Source organism: Chrysemys picta, chromosome 16, assembly GCF_011386835.1.
Source record: "Chrysemys picta bellii isolate R12L10 chromosome 16, ASM1138683v2, whole genome shotgun sequence".
NCBI classification, from domain to species: Eukaryota; Metazoa; Chordata; order Testudines; family Emydidae; genus Chrysemys; species Chrysemys picta.
This window is the reverse complement of record NC_088806.1, coordinates 22,126,305-22,146,547: the sequence shown is the minus strand read 5'-3', so window position 1 is coordinate 22,146,547 and position 20,243 is coordinate 22,126,305. Positions and strand designations below refer to the sequence as shown.

The 20,243-nt window shown below is 50.0% G+C and overlaps 1 protein-coding gene across 4 annotated transcripts in view; it reads left to right on the top strand.

Moving 5' to 3' along the window:
* LOC101947239 (opioid-binding protein/cell adhesion molecule homolog) overlaps window positions 1-20,243 on the top strand; it is an 847,277-nt gene that overhangs the window by 147,627 nt on the left and 679,407 nt on the right. For all 4 annotated transcript variants that reach the window (XM_065570595.1, XM_065570593.1, XM_065570594.1 and 1 more), the window contains exon 3: window positions 8,359-8,539. In XM_065570595.1, the coding sequence (XP_065426667.1) occupies window positions 8,359-8,539 (181 nt within the window). The remainder of the gene's footprint in view (window positions 1-8,358; window positions 8,540-20,243) is intronic.

Below are 20,243 nucleotides of genomic sequence, written 5' to 3'. Positions count from 1 at the left end.
TTCTGTTCTGGAGGGGTAGGGGGTTGCTTTATTTCCAATGCTCTGTCAGCTGGCTTGTTTGCACCTCAGCTGCATGATTTCAGAGTCCCAAGTGGAGAGGCAACTGTATGCAGATTAACAAGAAAAGAAGGGGAAAAAATAAAGAACAAAACTGAGACTCTAATGCTCTTAAAGGCTTTCAATAGCTGCCACTTCAAGGGATGAACCATGCACCTTGGTGTATCTCCTCCCTCACTCCATTCCACTTCATCCTTATCATCCTCAGCCATTAATCCATTCATACGGCTCAGCCTGATTGTTCTCAGTTTGCCTCCAGTATGGAGCCCTGAGATGTCCCACTGTCCCAGCCTTTGACAGTTCGGTTATTATCTTACTGCCAGGTAAATGCTCCTTTAGCTGCTGCTTGCCAGGAGCTGTGGTGACGTCCAGTGGACATGACGGGAAAGCCTGCTGTGTGCAGTCTGTGTGAGCAGCACAGGTGGCCATGGGTAACCTCAGGCGGTCCAGAGCTCAAGTTCAGGTCAACACCAGGCCTCGCTGAACTATCTTAGGAAGAATCTAGACCAGATATCTCTGTCTTACTAGAATGGGTGCTGAGAGGTATGGTCCTTGGGCAGAAGAATCTGAGCTAAGTATCTGTATTCAGTTGGAACTGGCACTAGGGATCATACTTGGGTAGAAGATCCTGAAGTATGCATTTATATGCACACACATCTGAGACAGACTGCAGCCCCTGGGTGGAAAGGAAGAAATGGGATTCTATCTCCATGCACGCATGGACAAGAGCCCACTCTAGGTAAGATAAGCATCTAAGCCCAGTTGGAATAGGCTATTTCGATGCCTTTCTCAGCATCCCTAGAGCAGAGATGCAGAATCCAAGCCTGGCTCAGTTACTGGAGTAAGAAGGAAGAGTGGAAGACTAACAGCTCAACCATCCTGCTTCTAACTCATCCTCGAAGAGCTTGGGCAAACTTTTTTGTACAAACTGTTTTTTCAGCAAAAAATGCAGGTTTGGGTCGACCAAAACAATTTTCGAATTTGAGTAGAGGTTGACAAATTATTTCAGTCAAATAAAAAGGTGGAAATGTCAAAATTGGTTCGTTTTGGCACTTCTGAAACTAAACATTTTGGCTTTTCGTTTTATAAAGACCTTTTGTTTTGGGATTTCACTTGATTATTCATTTCTGCACTCTTCAATCCGAACGAACTTTAAACCCCACCTGCAGCGAGGTGCATGAGCAAGGAACACCTCCCAGGGCAAGCGTCAGCACCTCTCGCAAAAGGTCCTTGTGTCCTGGCTGCAGGATCTGATGCAATGGGTCTCTGGAGGGTTCTGATGGCAGATAGCTAGGGCGTTAAAGCCGCCTTTGCCTGTGTGTTGTGCTTATCCCTTTGGTAAACGTGAGTTCAGAGAGTGAGATTTTTTGTGTGTGTGTGCTTGCATGAAATGCAAATCAATAGATGTTGTATTCACATTCTAACAAGATGTCAAGGAGAAAAGGGTAGCCTTTCATTCAGGGAGAGACACAAACACACACAGGGAGAAGAGAAAGACAGGGAAGAGGGGACAGAAAAAAGGGAGGGGGAGAGATGGAGAGGAGCACAGGAAGTGGGGGGGAGGGAGTGTAAGATATGCAGAGTGTGTCTCCAGGCCGCAGAGAGGCTCATCACAGCTCTGCTGGACCATGTGAGCTGTTATGACTTAAGCCGTGCTAGGTGCTGCCCAAATGCAGAGGCAGACAGAGGAGCCACAAAAGCCAAAGCCAGTTGTAGGGTTGGTCGGGAGGGGATGGAGAAGCTGAGCACCCAGGGTGGGGCAATTGGCACAGGGTTTACTTACGATGCATTAGGTAGTAGGTCAGTTTGCTAAATTCCCCTTCCCTGTGACCCCCTCCACCATTCAGCTCCCATGTCTTCCCCCACTGCAGTCCTTGGCAGCCGTGCCACTCCTCCCCCCGCTCCCCAATTACAGAGCAGTTCGCTCCCTAGATGAATGAAGGAGATCCGTACTAGTTATTTCATGACTTGACTCATAGGCTTTGCAGGATGCATGGGCAATCGGGAGAGACTGAATATCACTGATGATCTGGGAATTCAGGAAAACAATGTGTCCTTAAATTCTCCTCCCTAGCTAGCACATGGGGTTGGGGAGGTGGCCCGCACTATGAGGAACTGGAGAATACCTATGTTAGAGCCATAGACGGGCACTGAGAAATCAACATTAACAATCCACAGCATAACAAACATGGGTTAGGAAGGGCACCACAGGGCAAAGCCAGGGCTGTATTAACTCTCCGGTGGGTCTGGGGCTATTAGATTTTGTGGGGCCCTTGAGGGTTTGGAGTGGAGGCGTGGGCTCAGGACTGGGGCAGGGGATTGGGATGTGGGGTGAGGCTCTGCTTACCTTGGGCGGCTCCTGGTCAGCGGCGCTGCAGGGCTAAGACAGGATCCCTGCCTGCCCTGGCTCCATGCTGCTCTGCTCCCCGAAGTGGCCGGCATGTCCAGCCCCTAGGCAGAGGGGCCAGGCCGCTCTGCGCAGTGCACGCTGCCCATGCCCGCAGGCGCCACCCCCGCAGCTCCCAGTGTCCGCAGTACCTGGCCAATGGGAGCTGCGGAGCTGGTGCTGGGGGTGGGGGCAGCATGCAAAGATTCCCTGAACGCCCCTCACCTAGGGGCCACAGGGGCATGCCAGCGCTTGCAGCTCCAGGCCCAGGGTGGGTGCCGAGGCTCAGGAATGGGTGTCTGGCCCGGGGCATGGAGACTTGCCATGGGCCGGATGAAAAGAAGCAGCAGGCCTCATCCAGCCTATGGGGCCCCCTTAGCCCAGGGCCCTGGACTGCAGCACCTAAAGCCCCTGCATTAATCTGGCCCTGGGCAAAGCGGCTGGGGGTAGTCTCTTCCTGCTGGATCTACTCACACTATGCTAGTGTTGTGATGGGGTCCTGCTTAGATATGCTCATGAAACAACTCCCCAGCACAGGGCATCAGTTGGACCAGACCTTCAGCCTTAACGCATGGGCCTCTTCCACTTAACCTAAACATATTACCCGGTAGCAGTTGTAGGCTGTGGTCCTCTATGTGGAGCGTCCATTACAGGGGGAAAGCGTACTTAGCCAGCATGCTACATGTTCACTTTCTAGACCCCTAGTTCCTCCTTAACCATCTGATTTCACACCATTATTACTACTACTTAAGCGCTACCACAATGCACATGCTATGACCCTCAGGACCCCATTATGTATGTATTGTACAAACACAGAAGCATTATATGATGCTAGGGCAGTGACACAAACCAGCAAAAGGATCACGGCAAAGTTCTACTGCTTTGTATACAATTCACACCCAGAACACCAAGTCTCTTATCTCTCTAAAGTGTCTGTTTTCTGTAATCTTGTGCCTATGTTAATGCTTTTTGGGTGTCTTTTTTCCCTGTAATTCTTTGCTCTAAAAGAGGGATGGGGAGGTGGAATTTCTTTTTTCTCTGAAGGCTTAAGACAATGTATTATTTACCCAAGTGACTAGACTGGTCCCGCTAGTAAATTTGCATTGAGGCAGCTTGAAAAAAACACCCCAAAACGTACATCTAAAAAGCATGTTTAAATGCGCCCAGTAGACCGTAATGTTTTCTTTCAGAGCTGGTGCTGCCTGTCAAATTTAAATATGCAGTTTGGAATCTCTTTATTTAATGTCAAAAAACCCAAACAACCCCTTCCTCACATCTCCAAGAAAAGCTCTGCTGGGGAAATACATATTTATATCTTTTCTTTTCCCCCCTCTTTTTGAAAACAACAATTGAAGCACCTTGCATACTGTAATGGATTTAGCCTCTTAATTTCCCAAGAGCTAGATCACAGTTGTTGTTCCCATTTTACCGATTTAGAAACTGAGGCACGGGGAGATTTAAGGGACTTGCCTGAGGCCACACAGGAAGTGTTTTGCAGAGTCGGGAATAGATTTCTAGTTTAGTGCCGTAACCGTTTTGAATGTGGATTAAGGCAGTGTGCTGTGTGCATTAGAAATGTATTAAAAATCCTTTAAAAGTAGTTAACTGACAAAAGAGCAAATTATTTTTATTAGATTACTACCTCCAGGGTTTTTTTTTGAGCGGGAGGGGGGAGTTGGGAGGGCATAGAGTCTTTTGGAATCCATCATATAAGTTTGTCCTTTACTTCCCTTCTGAAAGACATCGTTAGTTCCAACAAAGAAGGGCTGTTAGCACTGTTTATGATTAAGGTTGCCTGACATTTCCCATTACAAGACCCTGTTTTCAACTGCTTATAATTTTGCCATACTTTAACTGCTTGGCCTGAAGTTTTCCATGGTGGATGTTTGTGTGAGGCTGGATTTTTTGGGGAAATTTTCAGTTGAGATGGTTCAACTGTTTCTGAGAATGAGGCTATGGAAAACTGTTGTTTTGCCCATGTTTAAAAAAAAAAATCTTGAGACCTTCCTCTTTGAAATTCTCTAGCATCCCCACGTCGAAACAGGAGCTTGAAATTTGGTTGGGGGGAGTGGGGTAGCCTTTGCCACTCCCTTGAAAATCTGCCAAATCTGGCCAAATTAGAAGCTTTTGAATTTGCAAAATTTCAGTTTGCACATGCTAGTGTTTAGCAGATAAAACCGCTGAAAATTCCACCTTCACTGAGTATGCTTGAGTCTCTCATAGTTCCTTGTGGTGACCAGAGTGTGTACGCACTATTCACTGAGCGACTAAGCACGCTCCATCCCAGGGCCCAGCAGGACTTTCCCTGGAACAGCTGCTCCAGGCAGGGGCAGGGCAGGGCACTAGAATGGAGAGCCGGGATCCTGTCTCTGATGTGCTTTCAGTGACATTATCTCCCCCTCCCCCCGCAGCTGGTACCCAGGCAGTGTGGAGGAAGAAGCCATGTGATTCAAATGCAGAGGGGCAGCAGTTGGATGGGTGGGAAGAGAGAGCCTGCTGAGACTAGGACTGGCTGGCAGTTGGATGCGGGGAGACTGGTTGGGCAAGAAGACTGTGAACCAGTAGGGAGGACAGGTTGGTACTGATTCGGCAGGGAGACTGAGACTGGAAGCCAGTGAGGGAAATGGGGGAGACACTGAGATCAGATGAGGAGCTGGGGAGGGGAGACTTGGACTGGGTGGACGAGGAGCTGGGGCATGGGGGGTGAGACAAATCAGATGAGGAACTAGGACTAGCTGGGCAAGCAGACTGTGGACAAGGAGTTTGGGGGGAAGAGGGGGAACTGGGGCAGGCTGGCCAAGGAGACTGGGCCTGGGTGTGGGGAGGTGGAAAAACTGAGGGCTGCCCTGCAGTTTGGACTACAAAAGCATGAATAGCAGTGCACTCCAAAGTGCTGTGCTGTGACTCCACTGTGTGGATGGTGTGGCTCGAACTAAAAGGTTCCTAGTTTGCATTACCATAATCCTCTTCAAATGGGATATTAGTAACATGAAGTAGGGACCTTTTAGTTTGTGCCTGGGAGCATCCACATGTGACAGTTACAGCACAATACTTTGATGTATCTGCTATTCACCCCTCTCTCCCCCCCCCAATCCAAACTATGGGGCAATGTAGACCGCCTGAGAGTTGAGGGGACTGGGCTTCGGACAGTGAGCCCAGAGGGGGAGAGTAGGCCTGGCTGGGCAAGGAGACTGGAACTGGAATGAGAAACCTGGGGAGTGGAGACTGGGTCTGAGAATGGGACAGGCACAAGGAGCCAGTGGCAGGGAAGAAACAGGACCACAATAGGGACTGGAAGAAATATCATGTGATCACGTAATTCAGGATTGTATTGTAATGCATATGCACAAGGCGGCCAAATTGTTTCCCCTCGTCTTTCCTATTTTTTTCCCTCCAACAGTTTTACACCCACTTGTTGAATCTTGTTGCACAAACAACCTTAACTCTGGCACTTCCTAACCGTGGAGTGCTTGACCTGGCAATCTGAATCATGTTCATTTAGTGGAGGAATTTTGTGTGTAATATAGGTGGTGGTCTCCAGTCATTAGGGCAGCGCAGGGACTTAGAACCCAGGGTTGCAGATTCTTATGTCTAGTTCCAAGGGAGAATCTTGTCAAGTGTCTGGAACAGTGGAGCCCTGCAGCGCGACTGAGATCCCCTGCATCCTGCAGGACCCGCTGCCATAATCGCAGGAGCAGGATTCAAGAATAGTCCTGCACAGGCTCTATATGGCAGTAGTGGACTGGGAGTGAGGTCTCCCGGGTTCTATTCCCAGCTCTGCCACGGAGTCATTCTCTGACTTGGGGCAATTCCCTTAACCCCTTGGTTCACTTCTCCATCTGTACAATGGGAATCCTAATGCTTATCCACCTCACAGCGAGTATTGTAAGGGTTAGTTTTCATGTTAGTACGGTGCTTTGCTATGGTGAAGCAGGGCCACCCAGAGGATTCAGGGGGCCTGGGGCAAAGTAATTTCGGGGGCCCCTTCCATAAAAAAAGTTGCAATACTATAGAATACTATATTCTCATGGGGGCCCCTGGGGCAAATTGCCCCACTTGCCCCCCCCCACTCCCCCGGGTGGCCCTGTGATAAAGTGTTATATAAGTGCAAAGCAGTGGTGTTATGGGCTCCATTTGTGTCCTCCTTGCCCTATTCCTCAATCAGCCACAGGGGGTGCATGGAGAGGAGACAGATATTCCTCCTCTTCACTGGCAGCCTGATCTCCTTTCTTAGCGCTGTCTGCTGCAATCCCAGCCTTGCCAGCATGGTACCTAAACTGGATCCATCCAGGACAGAACAATATGCTGCCATGTGAGAGTTGGGCTTATATAGGAGCCACTGCACAGGCAACTGATCCATCCATCTTGTCTTCTCTGTGTTGCTAAAACACCTGCATACGTGAGTTTGTACCTTGCAGCCTATCTAGAGGAAGTATGCAGACGGGCAGGAGTCTCAGCTGTCATATTCAGGGGGAGGGATTGTTGCCTTTTTTTAAAGTGAGTTTAGTGCTGGTGAAAGTTGAGGCATCGACAGCCCCGGAGACTGAAGTCTTCTGTTTGCCCATGGAAACAGTAATGCAAAATACTCCCTGTGCATGATTAATTGTTTGTATTACAATAGCAAACATCATTCCGGGCTGTATTAGCAGGAGTATTGTAAGCAAGACACGAGAAGTCATTCTTCTGCTCTACTCTGCGCTGATAAAGCCTCACCTGGTGTATTGTGTCCAGTTCTTGACGCCACATTTGAGGAAAGATGTGGGCAAATTGGAGAAAGTCCAGAGAAAGGCAACAAAAAATGATTAAACGTCTAGAAAACGTGATCTATGAGGAAAGATAGAAAAAATTGGGTTTGTTCAGTCTGGAGAAGAGAAGACTGCGAGGGGGCATGATAACAGTTTTCAAGTACATAAGAGGTTGTTACAAGGAGAATGGAGAAAACCTGTTCTCCTTGACCTCTGAGGATAGGACAAGAAGCAATGGGCTTAAATTGCAGCAAGGGAGGTTTAGGTTGGACATTAGGAAAAATGTCCTAACTGTCAGGGTGGTTACGCACTGGAATAAATTGCCTAGGGAGGTTGTGGAATTTCCATCATTGGAGATTTTTAAGAGCAGGTTGGACAAACACTTGTCAGGGATGGTCTAGATAATACTGAGTGCAGGGGACTGGACTAGAAGCCCTTTCGAGGTCCCTTTCAGTCCTACGATTCTCTGATTCTTTTAAAAGACGCCCAGGTGCTAAGATACATGACTGGTCAATCTGCCTCCCTTGGGAGCAGGCAGAGCTGCTGGGTTATAAAGCTCTAAGCATTCCATGCCTGACCCTGAGAAGCTCCCGGGTGCGTGCACCTTGCAGTGGAAACCCTACCGCGATTGTAATGCTAGTGGCTGAAACGGAGGGTGAAGGGGCAACAGATGGAAGGCAACAGGCATGCTCCAGATTCTAACTCATTCAGCAGCTTTGGAATGGCTGCAACAAGTTCTAATCCCCAAGCAATCTAATTTGATGAAGCATTTCCCAACCCTTTTGCATGAAGGACAGCTCAGAGCCATTACCGAGGACTAGCCCAGGGAGCGTCCGTGGCACTGTGCGCATTCCTTTCCCCTAGTGCGGTGCTGCTGGCAGCAGATCCGTCTCCCCTGCCCTGCCATTGTGCCAGTCCCACAGAGCCCTCTCCAGGACCCAGGGGGCAGCTGGCAGCAGTTAGCTCCCCATAGAGTGGAACCTTCAGAAGAGGCAAGTGGCTGTGTGTCACTCAGGAGGCTCGAACCAATGAGTGCCTGGTAGGAGGTCTGCTCTCCCCACTGCACGGACTAGTGCTGGTGTTTCTTCTGCTAGTTGTGTGTATGTGCAGGAAAAAATCAGAGACACTGCCTGCCTGTTCCCATCTCTCTCTCTCTCTCTCTCTCTCTAGCTCACTAACTCACTCTCCCTCCCTCTGCAAACATTGGATTTAAACCTGCTCAGAATTCAGCACAGAGGAAAGCAGCAGAAGCAGCAAGCCAAGCAGCCTCTAGACTCCTGCAGCTCCAAGATGTACCATCCTGCCTGCTGGATCGTCTTCACAGCCACAACCGCCCTGCTCTTCATCCCAGGTACAGCGGGGAATTGTTTTTTTTCTCTCTGTCTCTCTAGGGGATGAGTGGATCTTAGACCAGAGGGAGGGAGAATGAAATGGTGTGTGCATCACACACACACACACAGGAGTTGCTCTGCAGCGGAGTGCTTTTAGCAGCCACTGTGAGCTGGGTTCAAAGATCTATGCCCCGGCTGCTGCCTCCCAAATGAGTACTGAGCTGGCACAGAGACCAGCTGCTGTCCGAACAGCGTGGGGAGAAGAGGCTCTTGCATGCGCAGGAATTGGCTGAATAGTATTTCCAGGCACAGCGTGTAGGGATGCTCCGGAGAAGTCACACACACACACACACACACACTCTCCCCCCCTCCTTATTACATGCCCAGTGAATGGGGGAACCTTTCCCTTCGAAGTTCAGTGCCCTCCATCTCTCGTATTTTGGGAGACTCAGCCCTCTATCCTGAATCGTCCTGTTTTCTCCTTCCCTCCCTCGGGCTCGCTTCCCCACGCTGACACCCACTGCCACTGTTCCCCTGTTTGGGCAATCAGCCTGCGGCAAGAGGCACAGATGCTGCAACCGTAGCAAGCTGAGCAGGTGTAGACTTCCTTAAAGCCTTAATGCAACGCTGCGAATGCTGGACTGTCCTCCTCACGACACTCGCTGGGAGCTTAGCATCAGGGCTTGGAAAACGCCACTTGTAATGGGGTTTATGGTAATTTGCCTGTAGAGAGTCACTCCGGGCTGAAACTCAACAGACGAGGTCTCAGCGTGGGCACCGAAACACAATCCAGCATATGCCACCCCACTGGCCATACGGGAGGGATAACACTGACAAAGAGGGGCAGGGGAATGGTACAGGCGAGAGAAATTGATGATGGTTTGTGCTTTTAGGCTGAGATCTGCCCAGCTGCCTAAGAGACTCGGACACTCAGTTCCTGTTAAAATGAATGGGAATTGGATGTGCTAATCCCATCCTGGGTCTGTAATCCAAATGTCTCTCCTGGGTCCTGGCTGTGATTTATATTGGCATGGGGGCGGAGGGACAGGGTAGAGCTCTGTGTTTAAATAGCTTGTCAGTGTGCAATTTTATTTTTTCCGCAGGGGTTGTGTGGGTGGGTGGGTGGGCAGGGATGCAGGCTGGGGAAGTGTGAGATCTCCTATACCAAAAAAAATACCTGGTGGGGCAGAATCAGTGGGGCATGAGCTGTGGGGCTAATGCCACATACTGCTGGACTGACTACAGGTCCATCAGTAGAGCAGCCCCAACTTCAAGAGAGAGCCCAACATCTGATACCTGTTTACAGCATCCTCTGTGAAATTTGCTCCTGAGCAGAGGACATGTTGGTCACTTCTTAGTGGGCACTGCCGTTGGGGAGGCCTGAGAGAGTCACACACTGTTCTTAGCTTGGCCAGTTCAGAGCCGTTATGGAGGATTAGGTGCCACAGTGTTTTTAAAATCTCCGCCCAAGGCTGTGCCCATGTCCTAGACCAGTGGTTCTCAAACATTTGTACTGATGACCCCTTTCAGATAGCAAGCCTCAGAGTGTGACCCCCTTTATAAATTGAAAACACTTGTTTATATATTTAACACCATTGCAAATGCTGGAGGCAAAGCAGGGTTTGGGGTGGAGGTTGACAGCTCGCGACCCCCCATGTGATAAACTCGTGATCCCTGAGGGGGTCCCGATCCCCAGTTTGAGAACCCCTTTCCTAAACCAAAGAGGTGCAAAGGTAACTTTGCAAAGAGAGGTGCTTAGGAAACAGTGTTCGGGTAGTGCTAGGGGTGTGTGAACTGCAAAGCTCCTCTGCATTCAAGGGTTGTTTTTTTCCTGGAAAACTTCTTGAAGTCACATCAGTTTTTCGAGGGAAAGACAGGGCCCCTTTTTAGGAGCGACGGTGGCTTGCATCGAAAAAGCTCTACTGAAAAATTGGCAGCTTTTAGAGTCCCAGAGTTGAAAGTCATAAGGGGCCATCAGATCATTTAGTCCAGTGGTTTTCAAACTATCGTACTGGTGACTCCTTTCACACTGCAAGCCTATGAGTGCGACCCCCCCCCTTATAAATTAAAACCACATTTTAAAATATTTAACACTAATAAATGCTGGAGGCAAAGCAGGGTTTGGGGGTGGAGGCTACAGCTTGCAAACCCCCACGTAATAACCTTGCAAACCCCTGAGGGGTCATGACCCCCAGTTTGGGAACCCCTGATCTAGTCTGACCTGTGTATCGCAGGCCACCAGCACCACCCGGCACCTGTATGCTAAACCCGACAGTAACGAGACCCACAGGAGACTAGACTGTTATGTGCCACTGGCGGAGACGTGAAAGGGCCCCATTTAATTGCAAATGAATTGACATTTTACAGGTGTGGAATTGCTGCGGGTGAAATGTTGGTGTGAGGTTCTGTGAATTCTCAGTGGTGAGTTGCAGGGGTCTAGCAAAGGTGCCCACCAAAGCCAGGCAGAGCTCTGCCCTCCTGTACTTGGGAAGTGCAGCTCCGATGCTGTGCAATGCTCTGCAGGTCCTGGGCCCCTGTTATCCTAATGATGGATGGGGCAGATCCAACTTTCAGGCTGGGGCATCGCTATCGGTAATGAGGAGAGCCAAAAGCCAGGGTTTGAGCGCTTCAAACTTGGGGGAAGCTTGGTTCTGGTTCCGGAACAGAACTTTGAAGCTCTAGCCTGTCTTCTGCATTCTGATGAGATGCCAGTCTGCTCTAACTCTGATTTTCCTGTGGTCTGAACCAGACTGTAGGAATTTGCCATACTGAACCAACCACTGGTCCATCACATCCAGAAACCTGCCTCCTACATTGATCAACAATGCCTGATACTTCGGAAGATGTCAAATACCCTTCCTTTAATACACCTGGCTAGCCATGCAATGTGGTGCACAGGGGAAGAGTTTCCTCCCTGACCCCTGCAGTGATCAGTTTATGCCCTGAAGCATGACATTTGAATATCTTTATTTACATAATTACAACTGTTATCGATATTATCCAGCTTTTGTAAACCCAGCAACAGTATTTGGGTCACATTCTGATTTCAGTGATGCTGGAGTAACTCAATTAACATCCGTTCAGTCCCTCCAGTTGGAGCCCAGCGTAGCTGAGATTAGAATCCAGCCTGCCGACCCCAGGCACCTGTTCCACAGTGTTGTTTAGGAGTGTCAATTATTTGGGGAGCCTGATCCCTCATGCTTTATGTGTGTGAAACTCCCACGGGATACTCAGAAGCAGTCTCAAGCTTAAACTGCTTCCCCTCGATCTTTATGCTAATCCTGCAGGGTGCTTCATGTGAGGTGTGAGAAGAGAACTTGCTCAGAAGGTGTAATTAGAGTGAAGGGAAACATCACAACTTGAAGGCTCCTGCAGAAAATAGCATTGCAAAGTTATTATTAGCCATAATGGCTTATTTGCAGGTTTTTTTTCTCTCTCTCTCACTCATTCTCTCCCCTCTGTTCTTTTCTGTATCTTCTGTTTGGAAAGATGCGTTTCTCCCAGAGGGGCTCATGTCGTCTCATTACCAATTTACTCTTGTGGAGTCTAAAGACACGAAAGGTTAATGCAATAATGAAACCCTGACCCCTCCGGTCACAGATAGCACCTTACTCTGCAGCTTTTCATTTCTTGGTAAGACACGTTTCCATCTCGCCGTAATTTCTAAGGCTAATGCTGTTGTCTCCTGGTGCCTTTAGGGAAGGGGTTCGGTGGCCATAAATTGCTTTCCGAGGCGGAATCTCTCTGATGGGAAGGACAATGAAGATTTTTAACAAGCCTGGAGCCGCAAGACAGGGAGGTGGTGGGCGGGAAACTTAATTGTGAAGCCAACAGCAAGTGCTTCAAACTGCAGGGGCATCTCTGGGCACTGAGTTATGATTTGGACTGTGGGGGATGTTGTGGGTCAGATAAAGAAATTGGGGGTGGGGTGGGGAAGGTGGGGGGAGGTATCATGAGTTACTCTGCATGGCCTATAGCGTGATGTGTGAGCTCCATACGTGACCAAGACACTCTATGCATGTGTTTCAGTTTCCATTGGCATTGATATTTGCTTTATTCATAGGGACACGTGTTCACTACCCTTGCAGTTTGAGTTGTTCTCATGGAAGCTGGGTTAGTCACTTCTTTCCAGGCTGGGGTCTGAAGAGGAGTCCCTCGGATGGTCACCTATTGGCCCTCAGGGTCAGAGGTCTTGTTAGAGGTTCAGGGCCAAGCTGTGCCCCGAGTGACAGGCATGTATCTCTCGTGAAGTCAGTAGAATTGTTCTGAACTTACCCACTAATGTAACTGTGAGGGGTGTTTCATGTACGCTGGTGTAAATCAGGAGCGACGCCACGAAAAGCAATGGAGCTACACCAGGGTAAAACTGGCGTGAGATCAGAGTTAGGCCATTCATTGTCAGTCCTTTTCTAAAGACTACACTCGGGGACAGATCCTCATCTGGGGTAAATCTGTATAGCTCCACGGAGTGCAATCCCAATAGCCAATCTGGGACATGAGATCTTAGAGGTGGCTAAGGCAATGGCTACCCACTACTGATAAAATTGGGCCACATGCCATGACAGTTTCATGCCTTGGCGTGGTTCGCCTGCAATGTCATTGCATAAAACGGCAATGCCATCCCACGTTATCCCAGTGAGATGCTGCTCGGACGCCGAGACACCTGTGAGACTCCCCTCCATTAGGCTTGTTAGAGTGTGGGATGGACCAGCGAAGACTGGGTCTGTCCTGGGAATGAGGAGACAAGCTGAGACATGTCGAGCCTCATCCTTCCTTCCTGACACAGAATCCAGGCAGAAGATCCAGAATCCAGCAGGGGCTCTGTGGGGACAAGCCGAGTAGGCAGCCGTCTGCAGTGCTGTGCATAAGGAGGAGCTAGTGAAATGGCATGAGAATTCTGTGGCCACTCCCCACCAGGCCACCCTGAGCTGCTTTGGCGGTGGAGATTCTGGTCCCCTCCAGTAAGGGGTTCCCTATTTCTGCGTCCTCGTGCCCGTGGCCTTTGTCACGGCCGTGGCCTGGAATTTTTTCACATTGGCTGCCTCGGTGCTTCTACTCCACACACACACTCACACACTCAGATTCTGGGGGCAGTTTGGGAATGAAAGGTGTCTGTTGGGTTTGACCAAGTGGGGAAACAGCAGCAGCTTTTTGAGAGGAGGAGACAGTTCTGTGTCCTGGAGGATTGCTGAGCTGGGTGGGGTGAACAGAGCAATGAGGGGGGGGCGTGTGCTACGAATCTTTGCCCATGATCCCATGGCCCAAAGGCCCGGTCCAACAAGGAAGCCCAAGACAACAGCCCTATTCAAACTAGGTTCCTTATCGTCCATCTCCAACCCCAACACTTCCATCTGTGGAACGATGATACTTTGCCAGGGGAGTCACTGGACTGCTGGCCCCCAAGCCCCCCTGCAAAATCCCCCCAAAACCCTAATGTCTGATCCTTGTAGGAAAGTCTGTTAGCTGAGCACTGGCTCCCTTGGTTAATGAATGGCAGGGGGTGGAATAGAAGGGCCTCTGTGGTCCTGTATTTCCTGCTGCCAAAACATGGTGCCTTGGAATTGAGCAGCTGTTACTTAGCTCTCGTGGCTGGCTATAAATTTTCCTTTATTGCTTGTATCCCTGTTTTGCTACCCCCCTCTGCCCGCCAGCTCCTCATCTCTGCCCCATAATTCCCTAGCAAATACTCGGCACTGGAATGCTGCAGAGTCTTCCTTGGGCAATTCATTCTGCCTCACAGCCCTTCCCTCTCCCACCTCCGAGGTAGGTAAGCGTCACCTCTGTTTTGCAGATGAGTGAGGACCACAAGGTGCAGCTCATCCCCTTCCTTGGTGATGTCCACTAGCATGATCTCTGGGTGAAGAAATCTCTGGGAGGGTCCTCTCAGGGAATTCCCCATCTCCTGCTGCCACTGTCCTGTCGGGGGGGGGGGGGGGGGGAGGCTTGGTCCCTAAATCCATTCCAGCAGACCCAAGGGATCCATGTAGAAGCCTGCTGCCTATGTAGTGGCTTAGTCCCCCAGCCAGCTCCACCTTTTGCTCCCGGGGATTGGCATCCTAAGGTGAAGACGGGATCTTTCATCCACTCCTGCTTCCCGTTCGCTTCCTGCCACCAGTTGAACAAGGTCAGCGACCCACCTGGTCCCTTAGCGGTTCCTGCGCTGTTACCTGCAGTTGGAATCCTTTAGTTCTCAAATGCTATCCAGAATCGCTTAGAGTAGCTGTGGCCCTGCTTCAAAGGAGGCGCTGTAGCCACCATGAGGAGAATCGTAGGGTGCGTCTAAACCCCCAAACTGCCAGTGTAATGCACTGTTCATTGCACCTGGTGGCCAGAGCCCCAGTAAATGGCTTTGAGACTGGCTTGTTGAGGAGGGACTGTAGCAACCGTAGCATTCCAGCGCCCCGGGAGGTGACCCCTGCTTCAGAGCTCGATGGAATTTTTCATGGGAAACCTTTCTTTTCCCCCCTGAAAAATGCAGGTTCAGGTTGAAAAAAATCATTTGTGAACTTCAGTGAATTGTATCGGTCAAAAAAAGAAAAAGAATGGAAATATCAAACCGGTTCATTTCAGCATTTCCTGAACAAAATATTTTGGCTTTTCATTATGGAAAGATGTTTCATTTTGGAATATCCCTTGAATTTTTTTTTTAAAAGCAGCTTTTTGAAACCCTCACAATTGACATGAATCGAAATATTTTTTGACTTTTCGGTCTGCAGCAAATTTGAAAACGTTTTCTTCCATGTTGGCCTGAAACAATATTTTTTTAACCTGCCCCTGAACAGAATATTGAATTATTCAGACAGCCCTATCTTACTTCTCCTGTCTCTAATGCTGTCTCTGTAAAACAGCTCTTGCTCGTCTTAATTGTGGCCTACATTCACCAATAACCTCTGTGCCCCTGACACCGATCCCCCTTTTCTGTCTCACTACCCCCGTCCCGCTCTGTAGTGTCCTGTAGTGGTTCAATTGTGCTACAGGACCACAGAGGCCCTTCTATTCCACCCACTTCTGCCTGTTGGGTAGAATCAGAGCTGCTTTCCTGTGTGTCATGAGCTGCGTACCACTTGACTGCAAAGGGAGGTTTTGCTTTAGCTCAAGTGGCTGGGGCAGGCGCTGGGAGGGCAGGAGGATCAGAGTTCTCGTCCTGCTGTCGCTGTGGGGATGTGAGGCGCCGTAATGTGCAGCGCACTGACAGCCCTGGCCATGGATTTGTTACAATACTTCCCTTCCTCTCAGGGATTAATTAGTTGTTGGTGCAATGCTTTGAAGCTGCAAAGTGCTATTATTTTGCTTTGATTTTGTTTCCTCGTTTTTCTGAATGGGGCATTCCCCTGGGTGGCTCATTGTCACCTCCGCCGCCCAGGAGCTGGTTTCTGCGCCCGGGCGCCATCATGGCTGTGACTGAGTCTGCAATGGCACCCTGTGTGCTACAGTTCCCCTCCACGCGGTTCCAGCGTGCCAGCCCACAGGCCCTTCTTTTGGCCGGGCTCCTGCCAGCTCAGCCCAGCCGCCCCAGAGCTGAGGCCGCTTGACAAGAGTTAGCAAGTCAGACAAACGGGCTTGAGCATGGGACTGAAGAACGGACATACACGTCTGCCTTCCTGGCTGCCTATCATGAGACATAGACGTCAACACCTCCCAATGCCAGTCTGTGTTGCATTCACAGCCTGGCTGAGAATGCCTGTTCGGATCACACAGTACAGCACCAGGAAATACAGGTGCTCCTGGGCCTGACCCGCTGAAGAGCTCTTAGATTTGCGCTTGTGGGCAAATAAGCAGAGCCCCGTCTGCCTTTCACATGGATCAGGGAGGTTAGCCAGATTTAGCTCGGAGCCTGGTGTGTCCAGGAGCCAATTGCTCCCCTCAAGGGAGGTCGGGTCCTTTGTGCAGGCACCAGCGCGTTCTGTAATTTCAGTCTCTGGAGAGAGGATTTTGGATTTGATTCTGATGCACAAAACAGTGGGAAAGTGCCCAGGAAAGGGAAAAGAGTCACAGACACACAGGAATAATTTAAGGGATGGGTGCGAGCTGTTTTTACACACACACACACACACACACACACACACACACACACACACACACACACACACACACACACACACACTCTCTCTCTCTCTCTTGCTGAAAGGAGACCCACGTACAAGCTGTTTTTACACACACACACACACACACACACACACACACACACTCTCTCTCTCTCTCTCTCTCTCTCTCTCTCTCTCTCTCTCTTCCTGAAAAGAGACCCACATACAGACAGTCTATACCCTCTGCCCCCAGACATTACCTCTGTGTACACACTGCCCTCTACGCAGACGCCCCATGCTCTCACACATCCCCTGATCACATACTGCCAAACACAACTATGCATGCAGTCCTCACCACTCTCCCCCTCATGCTTAGCCTCCATGCGGAGACATCATCACCCTTACCCACCTAGATGTGTCCTCATTCGCAGACCCCGTTCCCTCCCTCACTGGTATATGTGCACCCCATGTACAGAGGCCCCTAGCCAGTGGTGGAGGCAGGGTTTGCGACGGGGGACAATGGCTCATTGGTGGGGGGCTGGAGCGTGAGCCTGCCCCACGCTCCCCAGGCAGCGGTGGCTCCCATTCCATGACTGCGGGGCTGGGCTTGGTTCCTCACTCTGGATGTTTGACCTGACGCCTGAGGTTGCAACACCGTGAGGTTTGCCCCTATGTTGTGATGGAGGGACAGATTACAGTGAGTGGCATTGCAACGTGGTGCATGGGGTCACAGTGCGCTGTTGCTAAACCCACAGTGGGGAGCTGGGCCCAGTACCCTGGCACAGGAGTTGCCACTGCTAAGTGAGTGTGGGGCGGGCTTGTTCTCCAGCCCCATCTGAAATCGCCACACATATGGCTGAAGGCCACTGTGGGGAGGAGGGTAGCAGCAGTCATCCCTGCCCCTCTATTAGGGTGTTTGTGTAATCCAAGGTCATAGCTTGGTGTGCACTGTAGCACAGGGTCTGTTCCTCAGACAGCTAGTGGGCCATGGGGACGGGGTCCATGTCCATCAGCCAGGAATCCCTTCTGCGATGCTAGCTGCCGTCTTTGAAGGCCTGTCTCTTCTATTTCTACATCTTGATGGACACCACACGCCCTTTTCAGACTCACCTGCATGTTCCCAGGGCTGCTTTTTTTCCAATACTGCTGGACCATCACGGCTCAATAGGGGCAGCTGACTGCAAGCATTTCCTGCTTGGGTGCGCGCTATTCTTATTTGTATTATCATAGTGCTTAGAAGCCACAGCCATGGATCCAGACCCCATTGTGCTGGGCACTGTATGAACACAGAACAAAAAGACAGACCCTGCCCCAAAGAGCTTACAGTTGAAGTATAAGACAAGAGAACAGAGGGATACAGCCAGACCAAGGAGGAAACACTGAGACCATAATGGTCAGTACGATAGGTTGTGGTCTAGAATGGCTTGCTTTGGTGTCTTTGTCTTGCATACTGAGAATTCTTCTTCTTGAGTTACCCCTGTGACACTGAAATTTTAAGCTGGAAATATTGTGAGTGACTCTTGTTAGAAAATAACAGTTTTAACCCTTCAGATCCCAGCACTGTCCTACCCCAGACCCAGCACTGCCAAATGTCCTAGACAACAAAGAGGCCTTTCAGAATATACCCAGCTGGCGAAGATGCTTAGGAAGGATGGTCTTGTGCTTATGGCAATGGATCGGTACTAAGGAGAGCCAGGTTCTATTCCCAGCTCTGCCACTGATGCACTGTATGTGCTTGGGCAAGTCATTTAATCTGCCAGTGCCTCTGTTTCCCATCTGCACAGCTGGGATAACCACACTTCCCTACTTCTGGGGGTGCTGGGAGGATGCATTCATCAGTATGTGTCAGGCACTCTGATGTGATGGCAGCTGGGGGCTGTGGAAGTACAGAGGTAGGTAGATGGGGTTTTCTCTGAGAAATGACCCCATTCGTTGCACCTCTGCTTTGCCTGGGATCACTGAACAGGACTCAACTGGACCTTGATCCTTCAGGGTTATTTATCATTATTACCAAACCCACCTGGTGTTGGAGAACATGTGCGTGGAACGAGGGTGGTGTGTGGCCACTGCCAGCACTTGCCCTATGCTCTCAGAGAAACACTGGTCCTGCATACAGCTGGGACACAAACCAGTGAGAGTCCATCCTTACTCGGGGTGCCTGCCTTCGAAATGTGGCATAGACATAGGAAGCTGGGTGAACAATGCCTCTCTGCCTCCCAGGGATGCCCCTTTTCTCCTCCACATACAGGCATTTCCCATGCACAGAACCGAGCTGCAAGCTCTCCCTCAGGATGGTGCTATGGAGCGTGGAGTCGCTTAGGGAACGGAGTGATGTCAGGTCCCTGAAATGGGCTCCCCTCGCTCTATCAATCCCTTACTGCCGCAGCTGGGCCCTGTCTACACCAGCTGAGGATCTGGCCCTTGGATGCTTTAAGCCAACAGTGTCAGAGACAGGAGTTCAGGCTCTGCCTCTGGAGGGTGGTTTTCTTGCTGCTGCGGATGCCTGTTACTTGGCCTGTCACTCATCTCCAGTGGGGGACACCGGACTGATGGGGAGCTGCTGATCCCTGAGCCTGAGAATAAATACCTGGAGCACATTCGTTCCGCTTTAGTGTCATTTCAATATGAGCGAGAGGGACTTAAAGGGATTTTCTATGCTGTCTTAAAGGCTGGGGCTAGCAGTGGATAAGGCACTGCGGACACCAATCCTTCATCGCTCAGGAGCTGTAGGGAAGAAGTACTGGCTGGTCCCAGCAGGGGACCTAGTGCTCAGACCCGCATAATGTAACTGCTTTATCTCTTTGGCTGAGGGTTGGCACCAAGCATAGATAGAGGCTGTAATTCCCCCCAACACTGGGTGATTTCTCCCTGCTGGGTATGTGATAGATCTCCGGTCTGGGGGAAGTTTGAGTTTGCCTTTGAAAAGCAAATCTCAAATCTTTGGAGCCAGCCCTGTGCTGCATTTCTGTTGAGCTTGGGGAAGCGAAAGTTTTGACCCAGTATCCTGTGAAACACAGTGGCCTAAATTTTCAGAAGTGACTAATTTTGAGTGCCTCAATTTTTGGGGGCCCCATCCTGAGATGCCTTTCAAAGGCCCTGGCTTCCCCTTTCTGGAAATCAGGCCGCTTTAAGGTGTGTTAAGCCAAGCACCCACAGTCACTAGTTATTTAGGAAAAAATGTCAGCCAGTGGTTTTTGTGTGATCTCAAACTCACCACAGGCAAAATTCTCCATCTGAGCATCACTTCAAGATTTTGGAGTAGTTTCAATCAGAGTTGGGAGAAAAAAGTTACAACTTCTTTGCATTTTAAAACAGGTTCTCATAGACTCCATGTCCCTGGTGTGGTCACTAGGCACAAATGCCTTTGTGGATAAATTTTGCTGGTGTGAATCCTTCACCAACTCAAAAGGAGAGATTTGTAAGTGTCATGAAGGGCAGCTCCCATGGGAACTGAGCACCTTAACTTCTCTGGGTTTGCCTACTTGCTTCCAGCAGATTTCAAGCTAGACAAATTTTACCCTCTGATATGCAATTTGAAATCTATGCCCTGCTTGGTTTATGACACAAGTCCTCCAATCAGGACACGGAAGCGATGCTACGGGACTGCTGTGACTCACCCGGTGTGCATTTGCAATGGCCTGCAGATCGAGAAAATTGTGAATAATTTTAAACACACTGTTCTGAAGGGCCAGATACACAC